Source organism: Eriocheir sinensis, chromosome 2 (genome assembly GCF_024679095.1).
Source record: "Eriocheir sinensis breed Jianghai 21 chromosome 2, ASM2467909v1, whole genome shotgun sequence".
Taxonomy (NCBI): Eukaryota; Metazoa; Arthropoda; class Malacostraca; order Decapoda; family Varunidae; genus Eriocheir; species Eriocheir sinensis.
Window position 1 is genome coordinate 19,011,327 of NC_066510.1, and position 19,011 is coordinate 19,030,337.

Genomic DNA, 19,011 nt, shown 5'->3' on the forward strand with positions numbered 1-19,011 from the left:
TTGGATTTTGATTTGGTATACGGGAGGGGCAATTACGATTCTCAGTAAAAAAAAAATGTTCTTAATTAATGTGTGATTACTTTGGTTAGGAAACAACCTGAAGGAAAATGTAAAGTGTGCAAAGGGAATATTACTATAGGATAATCTTTGATATTTGGTCCACTCCAGCGAGGCACAAAAAATCTCTCGCTGAAGACGTCGCTCAAGCTGACGTCCCTCACCCCCCTCCCTCCTCTCCTCCCTCCCATCCACCTCCCTTCACCCAGCGAGGAGGAACCAAGGAGCAGCTGGGTCCGGTTCCAACCTTCACATGGTTCTCGAGATGGAGGAGTCGGAGGCAGGGAAGCACTGTATTTATCGCCACGCGCCAGCGGTGGGACAACGGGGCGACCCCTTCCCCGCAGGGCCGCCAAAGCTGCATGAGACCACCATCAGGACCCGCTCAGCAGGGCCGGGCGAAGCAAAGATGAAACTTTCCAAATATATCCTTACCAGAACCCTTGAGTGGAGTTTTATTGTTCCCAATCAGACACAAGCAGTGCTGTGTTATTTACACCTCTTACCGTGAAGGCGAGAGAGAGAGAGAGAGAGAGAGAGAGAGAGAGAGAGAGAGAGAGAGAGAGAACGTGTTTAATAAAGTGTGCTTTTTGAGAAGACAGTAAAGAATCATGCAGCTGTGGTAAATGTAACAAGAAATAAATGAGTAAATAAATAAAGCTTAGAATGGAATACTCGAAAATAAATATGCGTGTACAACAATAGCAACGGAACGCAGAGGTCAGCAGTTCCTTGTTCTCAGTTGGCTGCTGGCCCTCGCCGAGTGTGGATGTGTACAGCCTCCCTTCCCTCGCCCCTCCCAGCTCGCAGCTAAGTGGATCTATATATACACAACGCCGTTTTTTTAAATTTGCTCTTAGTTTATCTTTACTTGCTTTGGAGCGTTTTCCATTTAGTATATGTTCTTAATTTCGGACGAGCCTTTCCCAGTACCCGAGTTGCCCAATCACCCTTCACGCCCAACAACACAAACACTGCACTGGTTTAAACTCGGTGAAGGTACTCCAAAACCTCGAGAAACGTCACTTACTTACACACAGAGCCTTCTTTGCCATTTCATTTACACTTACAGAACTTGCATCACTCACAAACATAAGACGACGCTAACAAGGAACACACACGACACTCGCAAACAAGCACACAATGATCGCTTTCCCTCCCCATGGTTCATTGTTTCGACCGGCTCACCAACAGCGTTACAAATGTACACAAACGACAACCCATTCATTTCTTGCTGCTTTTGTGTGTAGATACGGGCGCTGTGGACATCTCTGGTCCTTACTGTTTCAAACGCCTTGTTGACTCTGCTGTACGGCTGTGAAGTATAAAGGAGCAGAGGGTCGTGCAATGTGATTCGTGACGTGATGGGTTCGAGCACGGTGGCTGGTTCCATGTCAGTTTCATGAGTCCAGGCTGATTTACGCTGGGCAGGTTAGCAATAGCGTCTCGTGGATTTGCATTAGATGTAGCATTACTAATTTGTTAACCTCTTTCTCAACTAATATATACTCTTATCATTATTGAATACGCCCAACACTACTAAAGGTTTCAGGGGTCGTGTTCCCCTGTTTTTCGCAAATAAAACTTTAACAAAGCGTCGGACAAGGATGTTATTTTGGCAGTGGATGTTTGAGACCCCGACCTAATGGGCAAAAATATGATTTGGTGTCGCATGTGGATAATGAAGCACTTATAAGAGTAAATTTAGGGTAAACTTGGCTAAAACTTAAAGGCGCTGTGCGCGAGACAAGTCCCGCCCCGCTCATCTCCTCGAGAGAGAGAGAGAGAGAGAGAGAGAGAGAGAGAGAGAGAGAGAGAGAGAGAGAGAGAGAGTTTGGTTTGGTTTGGTTTGGTTTGGTTTATTGACAAATTACAGTCAAATGGATGAGGCAGATTTCTGCTTGCACCCCTAAATTACAGTTCCCTACTGTGGCGTACTCTTAAGTGCATAGAAAATAGAACATACATATTGTTGGCATTAGGCAGTGCATAAACAATTCATTATTCACACACACACACACACACACACACACACACATACTATGACCTTACAAACAGTCAAGTAGGACCAGCAACACACAAAGAACACTGGCATACACAAACTCATTACATATGATTTCCTCTATGATAGTGGTACAGCCCCTACATAATACAAATGAGTCTGTACATTCTTAAACGCACACACACACACAATTTTAGACTCAGGGAGTGAAAGATTTGTATTTACAGAGAATTTCCCTAACCTTATTATTATTTATCATCCACACTGTTCCTTGACATCGTGTATAAAGTTGTTTCTATATTTAGAGAGGGAGGGGCAATTCAGTACATAATGGGTTAGTGTGTGAGAGTCGTTCTGTCCACATATGCCACATTTTTTAAATTCATCATTTACTGGAAGCCCAAGCTCCCAATAATACTTATAGCCTAGCCTTAGTCTCATCATAACAGTGTCATGCACACTATCACCACCTCTGCCGGATGTGACGTCTGTGTGTTGACTCACGTGCATGTAGTGCTGGAGAGTTGGGCTGGAGTCATACATCTCCGCCCTTCTGAACGATCCGACCTTATCCTGCCTTGACTTTATTATTGACCTTATTTGCCGTATTTACATGGGACACACAATGTCAATATGCTCTTTATCGCAGGCCGATTTTGCTATTTTGTCAGCCGTGTCGTTGCATTCAATGCCCACATGGGATGGCAGCCAGTACAGCTTGACAGAATACTCCGCTGCCTTGACACTCGACTGTATTAAATGTTTACACGCTGTTACAAGAATGTGATACTCGGGCTTATTGCTGAATAGGGACTCCAGAGCCGATCTGCCGTCAATTAATTAAAATTATTAGGAATTAAATCTTACGTGTTTTGTAAGGTCAGATAAAGGTATATTGACAATTGGTTTAGGCAAAGGTGGCAACAGTATAGCTCTCCTTCACTAGTGCCCTCCAGCAGCCAGACTCAAAGTGCGCATATGTTGCTGACGGACATGACATTGAATAGATACTTCTAAGGAACAGGATAGAAGTAAAACAAACCAAATAAAAAAACAAGGCTATATTTATGCTATACATTTCACAAACATCTTTAGTACATCTTTCGCCCTTTCATTCATCTACACACTTGTATTTACAAGATCAACACTGTACATCATATTCCTCAGGAAACGCTGCAAAGGGAGATCAACAGCATCATTGCATCACCTGAGAATTCAGAAATATTCCTTATAAACTATCATGACAGCTACATTAAGTTCCCTTTGGGTAGGAGACTGACATAAACAAACTGCCTCCTCAGTCTTTCCCTATCCTAGTACAGGCCTTTTTCACTTTGCTTCAGGAGCAAGCACTGAACTCCACCTCAAATGAGTCCTGTGAGGCAATTGGATAGTGCTGTGCACCTTTTACAAGAAAATGCCTTTAATAGGAGAATATTCATACACTTTTTTCAAACTATGTTGCCAGTGGACTGAAGCCAACCACCAGTGTCCCTCATTATAATTTATCAGCACAATGGTATTACATAATAAATCTTATAGGTAAAAATACTTACTCCTATGATAAATTAATGCTTATAAAGGGACTGAGTAGAAAAAAAAATCCCAGTTATTGGCATCAGCCCAGTGTCTCAGTGCAGTGATGAAGAAAGTGGAATCCTTATTTTACTTTGGTGACCTGCTCAACAAATTAGAATTTCCTTAATCATTATCAATACATCAGGGAGTGTGAATGTAGTGTGGTCAATTGCACTGAGCAATCTTTCCTTCCCTTGAATATGTATGTCATAACTGTCAAGGAGAGAGCCCACATTACATGCAGAAGATGCCACCTCCAGTTTTCCTAACATACAATCAAGACACAATACCATCACAATTTACCACTAAACCTGCGTCTACCAACATGTCTGCCTGATTGCTGACAACATTTCTGGTGGTTTATCATAAAACAAAAATTATGGTGTTTGTCACACTAGGGTCTTTCTTATTTATGACCAGGTTTTTGTTGTGCACGACTCACTTTTTATCATTTTGTTTACAGTAGTGTGTATTAACATCTTGGATGTTTCACTATGCAGCATGTCACCCACTCTACCCTCACTACACAGCCAGGAATGACTGAGGGGTTGCCTCATACCCCTGAGTGAGCCATAAGGGAGTACATTAAATTTTATGGTGAGTTTTTTGCCACCTTGTCATGAGACTTGTTGCCACCTTTAGATGATGTTGCCCTTGCTTTCTTGGTATCATGCAAATTATTTGTCATACACTCAAAACAATATAATTAATTTCTTTCAGCATTTAAGGCAAAATTGCATGTGTGGCACAATAAAGATATCTTCTTGAGCTAATGATGTCAGATCACTCACATTAATAACTTAGTTCAGTTTCCTCCAAATACAAAATCTCAAAAAGTTAAAAGAAACTAACACTGCTACTGATAGTTTGCTTCTGTATTTAGGATAGTCTGTGGAGGTCCAAGCACTGAGGGGTCACTCATCTCTCCTGGGGCCTGTGGCTTGAACTGCTCAGATGTGAAGCGTGTCAGCAGGATGCCAACGCCCTCAATCATTGCCAGAAGCATCCCTCCAATCACTGCACTCCCTGCCATTGCTGCAACTCCACCTGAATTAGAAAAAAACAAAGGAGACAGTGATTAGTGCCTTTACTATGTAGAGGTACCTGCTTAAACAAATTTTTATGCATGCCTGTGTGGGTGAACCCATTCAAATCCTACGTATCTCTTAACTTGTTAATTCAAGTCAAATTAAAAGTATGTTTAGACATATTTAAGAGCCATTTACTACTGCAGCTTCACCACCGGCTGAGCCTAAAGTTATATGAAGAACCCAGGCCATTAAGGTTCTGCACTCCTTAAATTACCTCTGAAAACTTTACAGGTAGAGAAGAGTAAACAAGACTGAACTTTGGAAGGATACTTCAGTTTCCAATGAGAACCTGACATCTCCTTCAAGAGCACAAGTGTACCAGCAAGGAGAAGACAAAGCTTTACTTTCCCTACACAGTGATAAAATGACCTGTCAAGGATTATCAGGTAAACTGTTATGGATTTTGGTACTGACATTTTATGCTTCTAAATGTTACATATATAAGATTGATTATGATACGCTAAATTTTCATGCTGCTCATACAATGTAACTTGAGTAAATGCATTATAAAAAGGTTATTTTTGTTGAGTGTAATGAAGTGTGTTCAGGGTATCCTTGGGCCTTTGTCCAACTTGAGTTGTTGATATTTCTTGTGACTATATTTCCAATTTGTTTTTGACAGGGGCCACTTGGATTACCTAGGCACCTGAAGCACCCTTCAGGACCCTGTAGAACTATGAGATACCTTAAAATGTGAAACTCTTCAAGCTGAAGAGGAGTGCACTGGAGAGCACACAAGATCAAGTTTTGCCTCGAGGGAGATGCTGGAGAAAAGTGAGATGCCACATTGCCAGGTTTTATGAGAATCAGGAGCAATATAAGGCTCTGTCATGTGGTACTAGAGTTTCTTAGAGGGGAGACAAGTTGAGGTGAGAAGCTTCCAGTTGCTGGGCTACAAGCATCCCCTGTCGAAACTCACATTGGTGTTCCATCATTATGTAAAGCGCCAGGGTACAGTCAGTTGTCAACTTACCAGATGGAAACCCAGACTACTCAGGTCTCTGCAGCTTTGGCACCCGGTTGTAAATCTGCATCAGCAATAAATGGGCGGGCACCCTTCCTGGCACACTGAGCACAATCATACCATGTTAGTTGTTGCAGTCCTCTTTCCATTTCCATATAGGAATGACCAGCCTCCTCTTCATCAGGAGGAAAGGTACCAGACTGCCATATGGCAGGCAAGACCACCTGCAACCTGTGGATCTTAGCCTTGCCTCCAGCTTTGAGTGGCTCTTAATTGATTTTACTGATACCAGGTGCCTTTCCACCCCTCAACTATGCCACAGCCTCTATAATCAGCATCCACCACCTGCATGCTCCTTCCCCACTTGGAGGGTCTGGCGTTTACATCTGCTCAAACTACTCAGCCCAACCATGTGCGACACGAAGAAGCAATCTGCTGTTCTGATTGTGCTCACCTGAGGAGGAGGCTAGGAGCAGAGCTTCTTCAGGGCTCAGTAAACAGGTGGAAGTCATTCACATTGAAATGGTCGTTGATTTCCTCAATGAGACAACTGACATACCTTTCACTGGCTCTCCTCAGGAGAGCTCTAGTCTTGCTTGACAGAACCCTATATTGATCCTGATCCCCATCAAGCTTGGCAGTACGACCCTTCATTCTGTTCCTTCTTTCACTTCTGTCACAAATGGCCCTCCTACCTCCTCCCCTGCTGTCTCCATCCCTCTCCCTCTTAACCCTTTCTATATGGCGACGTCGGCGTCCTGATGGCGAAGCCTATGTTGGCGTCTTTATTACATTTAGTTTTAGTTGGTGCTCAGTGATCCCATATTCTGTTCTGACTCTACCTAGAGACTCCGTATATGATACAGTGTCTTATTTGACTTTCAGTGTTATTATAGTGTAATAACGTAAGTGTGTCTTACGCGCATTTGTACTTGACACTAACAATCAAGACACTAACAATCAATTCTAACAGAAAATAACAAAAATAATGAATGTGTACGTGTGGAATTGTTGAGTTCCTCTTCCTTTGAGTTGCCAAGTGGCCACCTCCCCCCTCGTGTGTGTGTTAATCTCTCTGTATATTTATGCTTACATCTCAAAATTATCTAATAGTTTATATTTTTCTATGTGCACCATTAAATTTTGCATGTTTTTATATATAATACATGATTATTTTGAAACTATGGCTGAAAACTTGTTATAAGCAGAAGCGACATTTGAAATTTGACGCGCACAGCCAGCCCGGATACAGGGCAGGGTGCCGTTTTCACCCGGTCGTAGCGAAGGGGTTAAGTGTCTTTTCATGTTTTCCTCCTCCCTTGCCATGTCACTGGCTAATACTTTCGCTATCTTGCGTCTGAACACTATTCCTTCAACCCTGAACTCTACTCACTTCTGAAGTTTACTACTGTAGCTAATCGTTTCTTTCTAGTTTTCTTGGACCTCTCCCTTCCCTTCCTCTTTAAGAAAGTATTTACACCCAATGACTTTTCTCCTGCTTCCCATGTTTAAACTATCTCTGCCATTTCATATTTTATGCTGAATCTGATGTTCATCAACCTGCATTTCAGTGAAATACTCTCAAGAGGATCAAATGGAGCTCCTGGGGGCTGCATGTGCCTAGCAAGAACAGTGCAACTATGAAAAACTTGCCTATGATAACAAACAGGCTGGGCCAACCACCTGGCCCCATCAAGAAAACCTTCCAGTGCCACGGGCCAAGCAAGAAAAAAGGAAAATATACCTATATATATCTAACTTCCTTCCTTCAGTGAATCCATGTACTCCATTTAATTTGATCATCCAATTCTAGCCCCCAGCTCTTCCCCTTTGCACTGCACCATTTTTCATACTGCCATACCACTTCACCATATCAAAATATGTCACCAATTTTCACAATATCCTACAAAGCTCACCTGCCTCCTCTATCAAAAGATTTTTCAACACCCATGAATGTAGAATACAGCTTTTTACCCTTCCCATGATACTTCTCTACTGTCACTTTTAACAAATAAAATCTAATCAATGCAACCTCTTTCCTTTCTATATCCTCCTTGTTCTTAAAGGAAAACAAGGCACGTGAGAAGAATAGGCAGTGTTTGAAAGGCTATCAGTAAATTTCACTGCACTAAGATCTCTTGGTGCAGTGCTATAACTATCTTAGTTTTAAATTATAGGTTTAAATTATACTGATCTCTAGTGTCCTTAAATGGAGCCATTTAAACTTTACACACGTGTGTCACACACTCACTTCTTGCTGCTAGAATTCCACCTGTTGCTGCTCCAGAAATTATAGAGTTCCAAGGGTCCTCTTTCTTGCGCACATACACCAGTGAGCAGTCTATAGTGGAAAAGAGTCCTCCCCACACAGCAAACTGTCCTCCAACAATTGGGGCACGCTGCTTCACTGCCACTAGACTTCCAGCGAAGCGCCGGGAGATGCCCTGTAATGGTGGAGGGAAGACATTACTACCCCAGCTACCATTGATCATGTTTAAACTGCTACTGCTATACAACACAGGCCATGCGCTGGTGGAGAGAAGACATTACTATTCCTGCTAAATCATCTACGAAGCAGCTGCTGCTATGCAATAATCTTTTTCATTGAAGACAAACTGTTAATGTGAATGAGTAAGTAGCACACAATAGCATATTCTTAAAGACAACTTGAAAAGTACTTTCTCAATATGTAAATGATATTTATAGTTTGAAATTGACATCAAAAGCATAAATGCAGTATCTCCAGTCATGATTATACAATCATCCTGCTCCAAACATTTCTTGAAAATATATATATATAAAAAAATACTAACTCAAGAAAATGTTTCATATCACACTTACACTTGGAGCATTCCTGAAGCCCTTAACTGCTTGAAACAGCCCCCCACCCATGACCCCCATGGTGAAGGCACCACCACAGTCGTCCACAATGCGCCATGGGCTGTTGAGAAAAAAGGGTGTGATAAATTTTTGGGCTCTGGAGTCATTCTTTTTCATTGTGATACAGTACTAATGGAATGAAGTGCAATGTGTAAAAGGAAGGTAATGAGACAAGTGGAGCAGTGAAAATTTTGAAGAGAAAAATGTAAAGACAAATGCCATAAATAAAAAGAATGCATATTTTGAAAGACTAAAGGTTATGGAGAATGAAGGGAAGCAACAGGGTTAGGTATGGAGAATGAAAGGAGGGAAAAAGCTAATGCACCAGTTAAACTTAAAAAGATCCATTTAGCCACTAAAATTTACCTGCAGGTGACACATTTGCTAATAATCATCAATCATCAATTCTCTCAAAAGGCAGTGGGTTGTCAAAAAATGGCACCAGTGAAAAAATATTTGAGGGTGGACCAGTCTCAAACCTTAACCTTCTGGCTGTTTTAAGCAACATTCACAGGAGGAAATGTGGAAACGTATTTTCAATCTGAATGTTAGTACAAGAGTTTCATACTGTCTGCAAGAGTAAATATAAACCAAGGTTTTTATATTAATAAATAATCCAACAATGAAGAAAGGAGGCCCCGCAGCCACTCAGGTAAGGGTAAAGTTGGGGGTGCGCTTTACAACTGAGCATGGCCTTGGTGCTCAGGGAGGCACTGCTAGATCCTAAATGCTTGGCAAGCCTTTCTCCCTACTCTGGGGGATACTTTTCCTTTATCTATGCTTGTCAATAAAATGCAATAATTATGAACAGGTCTACTTGGCACTGAGTGTATGTCTTGGTGGATAGGAAACTTAAAGCTACACAGCACAAGTCAATCACAGAGCCTGTCTGATTCTGCCATTCACAACCTAGACAATGTTTATCACCATCGTCATCAGGTCAGTGGGTTAAGGTACTGGTATAAATCAATGAAGAATGACCTCACTTTGTTGTATAAAAGTCTCATTAGTAAGGAAGCATATAAAAAAATTCTGTCATGACCTATTGTAACTGTTTGGGGTTTTGTTAGGTTAGGTTAAGTTTACTTTAGGGTATCTTCAAACACATGATACCCAGCATCTTATGGTATAAAAGAACAAAGAATGACCTCACTTTCTTGTATAGAAAGTTTCATTAATAAGGAAGAATATATGAATTTTCTGAGTCAAGATCTATAGTAACTGTTTCGGTTTTGTTAAGTTAAGTTTAGGGTATCTTCAAACACATGATAGCCAGCACCTTATGGTATAAATCAACAAAGAATGACCTCACTTTGTTGTATAGAAAGTCTCATTAGTAAGGAAGCATATATGAATATTCTGAGTCAAGACCTGTAGTGATTGCTTTGGTTTTGGTAGGTTACATTAGGTTAAGTTTAGGGTATCTTCAAACACATGATAGCCAGCACCTTATTGTATAAATCAACAAAGAATGACCTCACTTTACGGTATAGAAAGTCTTATTAGTAAAGAAGCATATATGAATTTTTTGAGTCAAGACCTATAGTGTATGTTTTGATTTTGGTAGGTTACGTTAGGTTAAGTTTAGGGTATCTTCAAATACATGAGAGCCAGCACCTTATGGTATAAATAAACATAGAATGACCTCACTTTCTTGTATAGAAAGTCTCATTAATAAGGAAGCATATATGAATTTTCTGAGTCAAGACCTATAGTAACTGTTTCGGTTTTGTTAGGTTAAGTTTAGGGTATCTTCAAACACATGATAGCCAGCACCTTATTGTATAAATCAACAAAGAATTACCTCACTTTATTGTATAGAAAGTCTTATTAGTAAAGAAGCATATATGAATTTTTTGAGTCAAGACCTATAGTGTTTGTTTTGATTTTGGTAGGTTACGTTAGGTTAAGTTTAGGGTATCTTCAAATACATGAGAGCCAGCACCTTATGGTATAAATAAACATAGAATGACCTCACTTTCTTGTATAGAAAGTCTCATTAGTAACGAAGCATATATGAATTTTCTGAGTCAAGACCTATAGTAACTGTATGGGTTTTGTTAGGTTAAGTTTAGGGTATCTTCAAACACATGATAGCCAGCACCTTAAGATATAAATCAACAAAGAATGACCTCACTTTCTTGTGTAGTAAGTCTCACTAAGAAGCATATATGAATTTTCTGAGTCAAGACCTATATATATATATATATATATATATATATATATATATATATATATATCTATATATATATATATATATATATATATATATATATATATATATATATATATATATATATATATATATATATATATATATATATATATATATATATATATATATTGTGTTTGTATTGGTTTTGGGAGGTTATGTTAGGTTAAGTTTAGGGTATCTTCAAACACATGATAGCCAGCATCTTATGGTATAAAAGAACAAAGAATGACCTCACTTTCTTGTATAGAAAGTTTCATTAATAAGGAAGCATATATGAATTTTTTGAGTCAAGATCAATAGTAACTGTTTCGGTTTTGTTAGGTTAAGTTTAGGGTATCTTCAAAGACATGATAGCCAGCACCTTATGGTATAAATCAACAAAGAATGACCTCACTTTGTTGTATAGAAAGTCTCATTAGTAAGGAAGCATATATGAATTTTCTGAGTCAAGACCTGTAGTGTTTGCTTTAGTTTTGGTAGGTTATGTTAGGTTAAGTTTAGGGTATCTTCAAACACATGATAGCCAGCACCTTATTGTATAAATCAACAAAGAATGACCTCACTTTATTGTAAAGAAAGTCTTATTAGTAAAGAAGCATATATGAATTTTTTGAGTCAAGACCTATATATATATATTGTGTTTGTATTGGTTTTGGGAGGTTACATTAGGTTAAGTTTAGGGTATCTTCAAACACATGATAGCCAGCATCTTATGGTACAAAAGAACAAAGAATGACCTCACTTTCTTGTATAGAAAGTTTCATTAATAAGGAAGCATATATGAATTTTCTGAGTCAAGACCTATAGTAACTGTTTCGGTTTTGTTAGGTTAAGTTTAGGGTATCTTCAAACACATGATAGCCAGCACCTTATGGTATAAATCAACAAAGAATGACCTCACTTTGTTGTATAGAAAGTCTCATTAGTAAGGAAGCATATATGAATTTTCTGAGTCAAGACCTGTAGTGTTTGCTTTGGTTTTGGTAGGTTACGTTAGGTTAAGTTTAGGGTATCTTCAAACACATGATAGCCAGCACCTTATTGTATAAATCAACAAAGAATTACCTCACTTTATTGTATAGAAAGTCTTATTAGTAAAGAAGCATATATGAATTTTTTGAGTCAAGACCTATAGTGTTTGTTTTGATTTTGGTAGGTTACGTTAGGTTAAGTTTAGGGTATCTTCAAATACATGAGAGCCAGCACCTTATGGTATAAATAAACATAGAATGACCTCACTTTCTTGTATAGAAAGTCTCATTAGTAACGAAGCATATATGAATTTTCTGAGTCAAGACCTATAGTAACTGTATGGGTTTTGTTAGGTTAAGTTTAGGGTATCTTCAAACACATGATAGCCAGCACCTTAAGATATAAATCAACAAAGAATGACCTCACTTTCTTGTGTAGTAAGTCTCACTAGGAAGCATATATGAATTTTCTGAGTCAAGACCTATATATATATTGTGTTTGTATTGGTTTTGGGAGGTTACGTTAGGTTAAGTTTAGGGTATCTTCAAACACATGATAGCCAGCACCTTATGGTATAAATCAACAAAGAATGACCTCCCTTTCTTGTATAGAAAGTCTCATTAGTAAGGAAGCATATATGAATTTTCTGAGTCAAGACCTGTAGTGTTTGTCTTGGTTTTGGTTTTGTCAAGTTTAGGGTATCTTCAAACACATGATCATGATAGCCAGCACCTTATAGTATAAATCAATAAAGAATGACCTCACTTTGTTGTATAAAAAGTCTCATTAGTAAGGAAGTAAACCTAACTTAACCTAACCTACCTAATGGGGGCTTCGCCAACTTCGACCCCCTTGAGCTGTGTCAGTACCGACACTCACAAACACTTGGCTGTTTTCCATTACATTTACATCCTTGATTAATGCATAAGACTTTCTTGTGGTGTAAATACATTCTTCATTTGAAAGGGAACCACAAGGAGGAAAATATTTCTTCAGGTGGGCTGAAAAAGACTATAGTAACCGAAGGATGGGACAGCAGATAAAGGGAGGAGGGCAAGGTGGCCAGCAGGCGCTATTGTAGTTTCCGGGAGAGATTGTTTCAAAAACTATTCTTGGTCGGTCCCCGTGGATTTCTGACCCTCTCACCTTGTCCGTTATATCCAAAATCCGTAACAAGTGGGTCTGTTATATTGAGGGTTTACTGCATCTCCATAATAAACAGCACCATATTTTGTCCAGAAATAAGCAGTCAGTGTCTAGAAAATAGCAGGCTACCCTCTCGTTAACAATCCCCAAGTTTTGTGCCATTATTTCTCGTTCGCAAAGTATCATTGATTATAAACAATTTTGATTTGTCCACATTCGTTAAGCCATTAGGTATTTTAAAACATTTGAACAGTTTTCCTCGGAGGCGACGTTTCTCAAGAGAGAACAAGTGTTGATAGCCTTTCATCATATTGAGTGACTTTCAAGGCAACTCACAATTTGGTCTCCAATGAAGCTCTCGAGTAGCTTACCTACTACTGAAGTCAGACTAATGGGCCTGTAATCACCCGGTATTTTTCGTCTCCTTATACACCTCCATGGTCTAATGGTCAGCGTGCCTGGCTACTACTCCACTGGCCCGGGTTCGAATCCCGGCCCGGGCAGTCGGTGTGCAGTTCACCCAGCTGTTCATCCTCTCTTTTGGGCTGGTCGATAAATGGGTACCTGGGGAAACCTGGGGAAGGTAAATTGTGGTAACCCGGATGTTACACTGGCCCTGTGTCCTGGGGTAATGGGCTCCCTCCCACCACAGGGTCAAGGGCCAATGCTACGGAGATGAGCACCGAGGCCATGTGCTGCTACAGGGTATTCCCCAAACTTTACTTTACTTTATCACACATATCTTGCGGCTGGCAGCAACCACGCCGCCATGATGTTGCGATGATTTGAATATGAATATCTCCAGTTTCACAGAGAAGAGGAGGGTGTTATGCTTGTGACTTTTAGAGCGTAATTGCGCCTGGCAGAAAGCCTGACCCACATAGGGGCAGGCCGCAACAATATAATGTTTTATGAATCTGTTGCACCCTGACCTATTTTGGGGCAGGCCATCAATATGGCTTTTATATGCATATATATGAATATAAGCTACTGTATATGATTTGTTATTACAATTGTTCAACTGATTGCCTTACAATATAGTAAATTAACTACTTCTACTTGTATTTTTTTTACTGGTAAAGGAACCCATCGATTTGTCTACCACGAAGAAGGTGAAGAGTGTCATTCCAGAATATGGCTCTGGTGATGAAGATTCTTGTGGTGAATCCTACAATCCATCTTCAAATTATGACTCCTCACTGAATGAAGGATGGAAAATTGCAGCAAAAAGAGCAAAGAAAGTGTCAACCTTTTGTGCTGGCTGTGAGGGTAGTCCATTCATGTGCCTGGATTGCTTCAATGTGAAACATCATGGCTAATATCAAGCAAAGGGAGAACAATGAACTCAAAATATGGGAATGCACATCTTTTGTTAATTCATTATGTGTTCCAAGCCAAGGATAATGATTTGTTGTGAACAGGAAGAAAATAAATCTTTCTTTTTTTTTCATTGTGAAGATCTAATATGTTTTTTTTTGTTGATATTTATACTCTATGATGGAAAATTATAGGGGATATTTGAGGAAAATTTAATTTTTAACCACTCGTTAAAAAAAAACCATCACCATAATTTCGTTTAACATTCGTTTTCACCCTTCCTGAGCAGTTGGACACTTTATGGCTCTCCTCCATTCTACTCTGTCTTCTGCCTGGTATTCATCCAATCCCATCAATACCAAGTCTTCCTGTATACACTTCCACGTTTTCCTAGGTTTACCAACTGGTCGTCTTCCTTTTACCTCTAATCTCTCCACAACTCCCAGCACTGTATCCTCACCTGGTCTCTTTACATGTCCAAATCATTGGAGTCTTTCCCTTCTGAGCACTGTTTCCAGGTCCTCTACTCCACATCTGTTAGCTACTTCTGCACTGAACACCCTATCTTGCCACCTGATCCCTGCCACAAACCTCAGCATTCTGCGATCACTTGCTCTCAATACCTCCATCAATTTTCTAGTTAGAGCCCATGTTTCTGCTCCATACAACATCATTGATCTAATACATGCTTGGTACACCCCTGCTCTGCTCTTTAGAGGGATGCTACGATTCACAAGCAGACTAGCCATCTTCCTCCACTTTAACCACGCTGCTGCAACTCTCACTCTCACTGTCCTCTCCACTCCTGAACATCTCCCAAATAACAGAAATGTTCTACCTCATCCAGCTTTCCTCCATTCACCTCTAATTCATCCCTCTCAGTTTCTTGTCCTTGCTGTCTCTTTATGCAAGCTGGGAGGCTGTGGCTGAGTCGACAGCGTGACGGCGTCATGTTCGGGACAGCGCGAGTTCATTTCCCACCCGGTGCCACCAAGCTGGGATTTTTCAGCCGCCACCGAGTGGCTTAAAACTACCCACATGCTGTCCAGAAGACCACCCATCAACTCGGACACTAGATTCTAGGATTAAAGATGAGCTCCAGGAGGGCAGCATGAGCCAATGAAAGATGGCGCCACTATAAACACTGGCCTGCGCCACAACGGGCTGGGCCATACTATCAGGCCCCTCCAAAAACAAGCCTACCGGCACCATAGGCGGATGTAAAAATAAATAAATAAATAAATAAAAAACAAAATAAAATAAAATTCTGCACTCATACATTTCTGAGGCCTGAGCATCTAGGGTGGCACCACTGCCTGCAACATGTGTGCAAGATAGAATTTACATGAAATAGCTACAAAAATAGTCATATTTAACTTGGCATATCAAAATGTACACAAAATAACCCCAATGAGCAATATTAAGTATGTAATAATGCGCTCATGAGCTATTTACTCATTTATTGACCAATTACAGTGGTTCTAGTCTTATTTTAATCCTCATTGCTTGCTCCTCAAAATGAAAGTAACAAATTTTGTCATGGTTCTACAGGTTCATGCATCCCTATGCCTCACCTTTAGGAAGCGTTTTTTTCAAAGTCATTTTTTAAAGAATACCTAACTATTTTGAATGCTATCTAATGATCAGCTTTTATTGAAAATTTTATTTTGGGCACATAATATCCTAAACTAAATAATGGCTGGAGGAATTTCTCCTATCTTTATTGTAAGCTTGCAAAATATTTCCTGAAACTCAATTTTCCATTTCAGAATGTTAAAAAAAATGTCTGAGAGAATAAGTGCTTGTCAAAAATCAGTTAATCAATGTAGAATGAATTCCTACAGCAAAATTGTAGGGACAAGACCAAAGAACATGTCCAAGAAAGATGAAATTAAATTACATGATAGGTATATACTGAGTACATTGGTTTCCAAAAATTGCAATTTTTTAAATATTTTTTATAAAGTCATAATTTTTCAATGAAGAAGGTTGAATTTGGTCAGAAGTGCTACATTCATTATTATGCCATTATGTGGACACAATTTCAAGATGATTGATTGATTTTGATTGCACCACGAAGAGTAACTCTTGGCTTACGTCCTTAACCCCTTCACTATGGCCAGGCCAAAACAGCGCCCCGCGCCGTATCCAGGATTGCCGCGCGTGTCAAATTTCAAATGTCGCTATTGAATATAAGAAGTTTTCAGCCATAAACTCAACACAATCATCATGTATTATATATGAAAACATGCAGAATTAAATGGTGCACATAAAGAAACATAAATTAATCGATAATTTTGAGATGTAAGCATAAATATAGAGATTAAATAACTCGTATATTGGCGAAAGCGAGCCAGGACGCAGTATGCACGTCCTCAGATATGGTACGGGGCACGCAAGAATGCTGTATACGCGTCCTCGTGTTGAAGGGGTTAATGGTCATTAAACAATATTCTTTTTATTGATTATCTTTCTTTAATGCCTTATCCATAGAGAATAATTAATATATATATATATATATATATATATATATATATATATATATATATATATATATATATATATATATATATATATATATATATATATTAATAGGTGCATCCTATATTTGATAATTAGGATAGTAATTAGCATCAAAATGACCACCGGTGGGTCAGGCCGCCACAAAGGAATAAATCACCCGACCCACAGGTGGGTCACATTGCATGGTTATGTTAGCTATTTTCCAATTTGAAGGGATGATGCCTTGTCGCAAGGACATATTGAATATGGTTGTGAGAGGGGAGAGTATTTCGCTCTTTGTTTCTTAAAGTAGTATAGGATATGTACTGTCTTGTCCTGGACTCTTATTTGTTTTAAGGGATTGGAGAGGATTTAGGACTTCATCGGTTGTTATTACAAATTTAGGCAATGCATTAACAAGACTTATGTTAGTGCTATTGTTGTCACTGGTGTTGGTGGTAATGGTGGTAAGACTGCTAGTATTACATACCGAAGAAAAATAATTGTTCGGTAAATCTTAAGAATAGCGGCTTGGTAATTACAACATTTCAAGCACGTATGATGGGATTTTGACAACAGACAGGCGTGTTTATGTCACAAGGGGTGTATTTTTCCAAGCTGGCCTCACGATTTCTTCTAAGTTGATGAGCGATGAGACTGCGAGCTCCGGGGTGAAGAAAGGGAAGAGCCCACGCGGAAAAATCACATAAACATGTGACATAAACACACCTGTCCACTTGTCAAAACCCCGTCGTACGTGCTAGAAATGTTGAAATTACCACCACACCGTGCCCTGAGTGCGCACCCGCTAGGAGTCGCTATTCTTAAGATTTACCAATTGTTCAACAGACTTATCAATAAAATCCAAGTTCCATGTATTTATGACTGTGTGAAAGTGTGTTTGTGTATTGTTGCATCTGTTTGTATATTTGTTTGGAGCGGCCACTTCATGTTGTGTTTGTGGTTTGGAAGAGTGTGTTTATGAAGAAGAAGAAGAAGAAGAAGGAGAAGAAGAAGAAGAAGGAGAAGAAGAAGAAGAAGAAGGAGAAGAAGAAGGAGAAGGAGAAGGAGAAGGAGAAGGAGAAGGAGAAGAAGAAGAAGAAGAAGAAGAAGAAGAAGAAGGAGAAGAAGAGGATGAAGAAGTGGAAAAAAAAGCAAGAGAAAAACCAACACTCCTAAACAGTGACCGGCAAACCACCCTTTACGTAACACCCCCCCCCCCTCCCTCACCTATCCACACAACCACCACAACAAACAAACAAACAAACACGACCACCACAACAACACAAAGGGAACAAAAATACCAACCACGAGACTTATTTCCAGGGATAAAAATAAAAAAATAAAAAAAATACAGAAACTTGTGACAATCTTTGAAGTCCTATTTCTCTGCACTCCTACACATGTCACTGCTCATTCTTCTGTCTAAGGTTCTAATGGCTACAGAGACGAAATTTTTAAGTTAGGGATATCTGTCAGTGTGATGGGAAGCATATTATCAGGTAAAATAAGGGCACTCACCACGGTTCCCTCGCGTACTCCTCCATGACGCAATGAGGCAAGGGAAGGACAATATGCGCAGGGCTATTTTCCCTTATTTTCCTTTATTTCCTTTTATTTTACTATGTTTTCCTATATATAACATCTTCTTTTGGCTCTATTTCTGTTTATTTCTTCTGTATTTTCATTTATTCCTTTCTATTTCTGTTTATTTCTTCTGTATTTCCATTTATTTTCCTTTATTTTCCCTTGTTTTCCTTATATATAACACCTTCTTTTGCCTCTATTTCTGTTTATTTCTTCTGTATTTCCATTTATTTTCCTTTATTTTCCCTTGTTTTCCTTATATATAACACCTTCTTTTGCCTCTATTTCTGTTTATTTCTTCTGTATTTCCATTTATACTCCTTTATTTCCCTTTCTTTTACTATGTTTTCCTATATATAACACCTTCTTTTGCCTCTATTTCTGTTTATTTCTTCTGTATTTCCATTTATATTCCTTTATTTCCCTTTCTTTTACTATGTTTTCCTATAATTTTATATAACACCTTCTTTTGGCTCTATTTCTGTTTATTTCTTCTGTATTTCCATTTATTTTCCTGTAATTTTCTTTATTTTCCTTTATTCTCCTTTATTTCTTTTTACTTTCCCTTGTTTCCCTATAGTTAACACCTTCTTTTGCTTTTATTTCTGTTTATTTATTCTGTAGTATTTCCATTTATACTTTTCATTAATTTTCTATATTTTATTTTCCTTTACTTTCCTATATTTTACACCTTCTTTTT

The 19,011-nt window shown here is 39.0% G+C and overlaps 1 protein-coding gene and 1 long non-coding RNA gene across 3 annotated transcripts; one reads left to right on the forward strand and one right to left on the reverse strand.

The window, feature by feature from the left end:
* Window positions 1-3,105: 3,105 nt before the first annotated feature.
* On the reverse strand, window positions 3,106-18,306 carry LOC127000836 (mitochondrial import inner membrane translocase subunit Tim17-B-like). Its single transcript, XM_050864905.1, has 4 exons — window positions 18,246-18,306; window positions 8,534-8,633; window positions 7,944-8,136; window positions 3,106-4,684 (listed from the first exon to the last, which is right to left on the reverse strand). The coding sequence occupies exons 1-4, from the start codon at window positions 18,269-18,271 to the stop codon at window positions 4,494-4,496; spliced, it is 510 nt and encodes a 169-aa protein (XP_050720862.1). The 5' UTR covers window positions 18,272-18,306; the 3' UTR covers window positions 3,106-4,493.
* On the forward strand, window positions 4,596-7,930 carry LOC127000837 (uncharacterized). 2 transcript variants are annotated; one of them, XR_007754548.1, is made up of 3 exons: window positions 4,596-4,737; window positions 4,960-5,114; window positions 5,351-6,996. It is a non-coding gene; the product is annotated as an uncharacterized LOC127000837 (long non-coding RNA). The 2 variants fall into 2 exon arrangements; XR_007754550.1 differs by adding an exon at window positions 7,264-7,930 and having other exon boundaries at window positions 4,691-5,114; window positions 5,351-5,502.
* Window positions 18,307-19,011: the final 705 nt, after the last annotated feature.

Coding starts and splice junctions, on each gene's coding strand:
- LOC127000836 (XM_050864905.1), bottom strand. CDS start 18,271: ATGGAGGAGTACGCGAGGGAACCGTG. Junction 8,137..8,533: donor GCTTCAGGAATGCTCCAAGT/GTAAGTGTGATA, acceptor CCACCATTACAG/GGCATCTCCCGGCGCTTCGC. Junction 4,685..7,943: donor TGGAATTCTAGCAGCAAGAA/GTGAGTGTGTGA, acceptor TTTCTAATTCAG/GTGGAGTTGCAGCAATGGCA.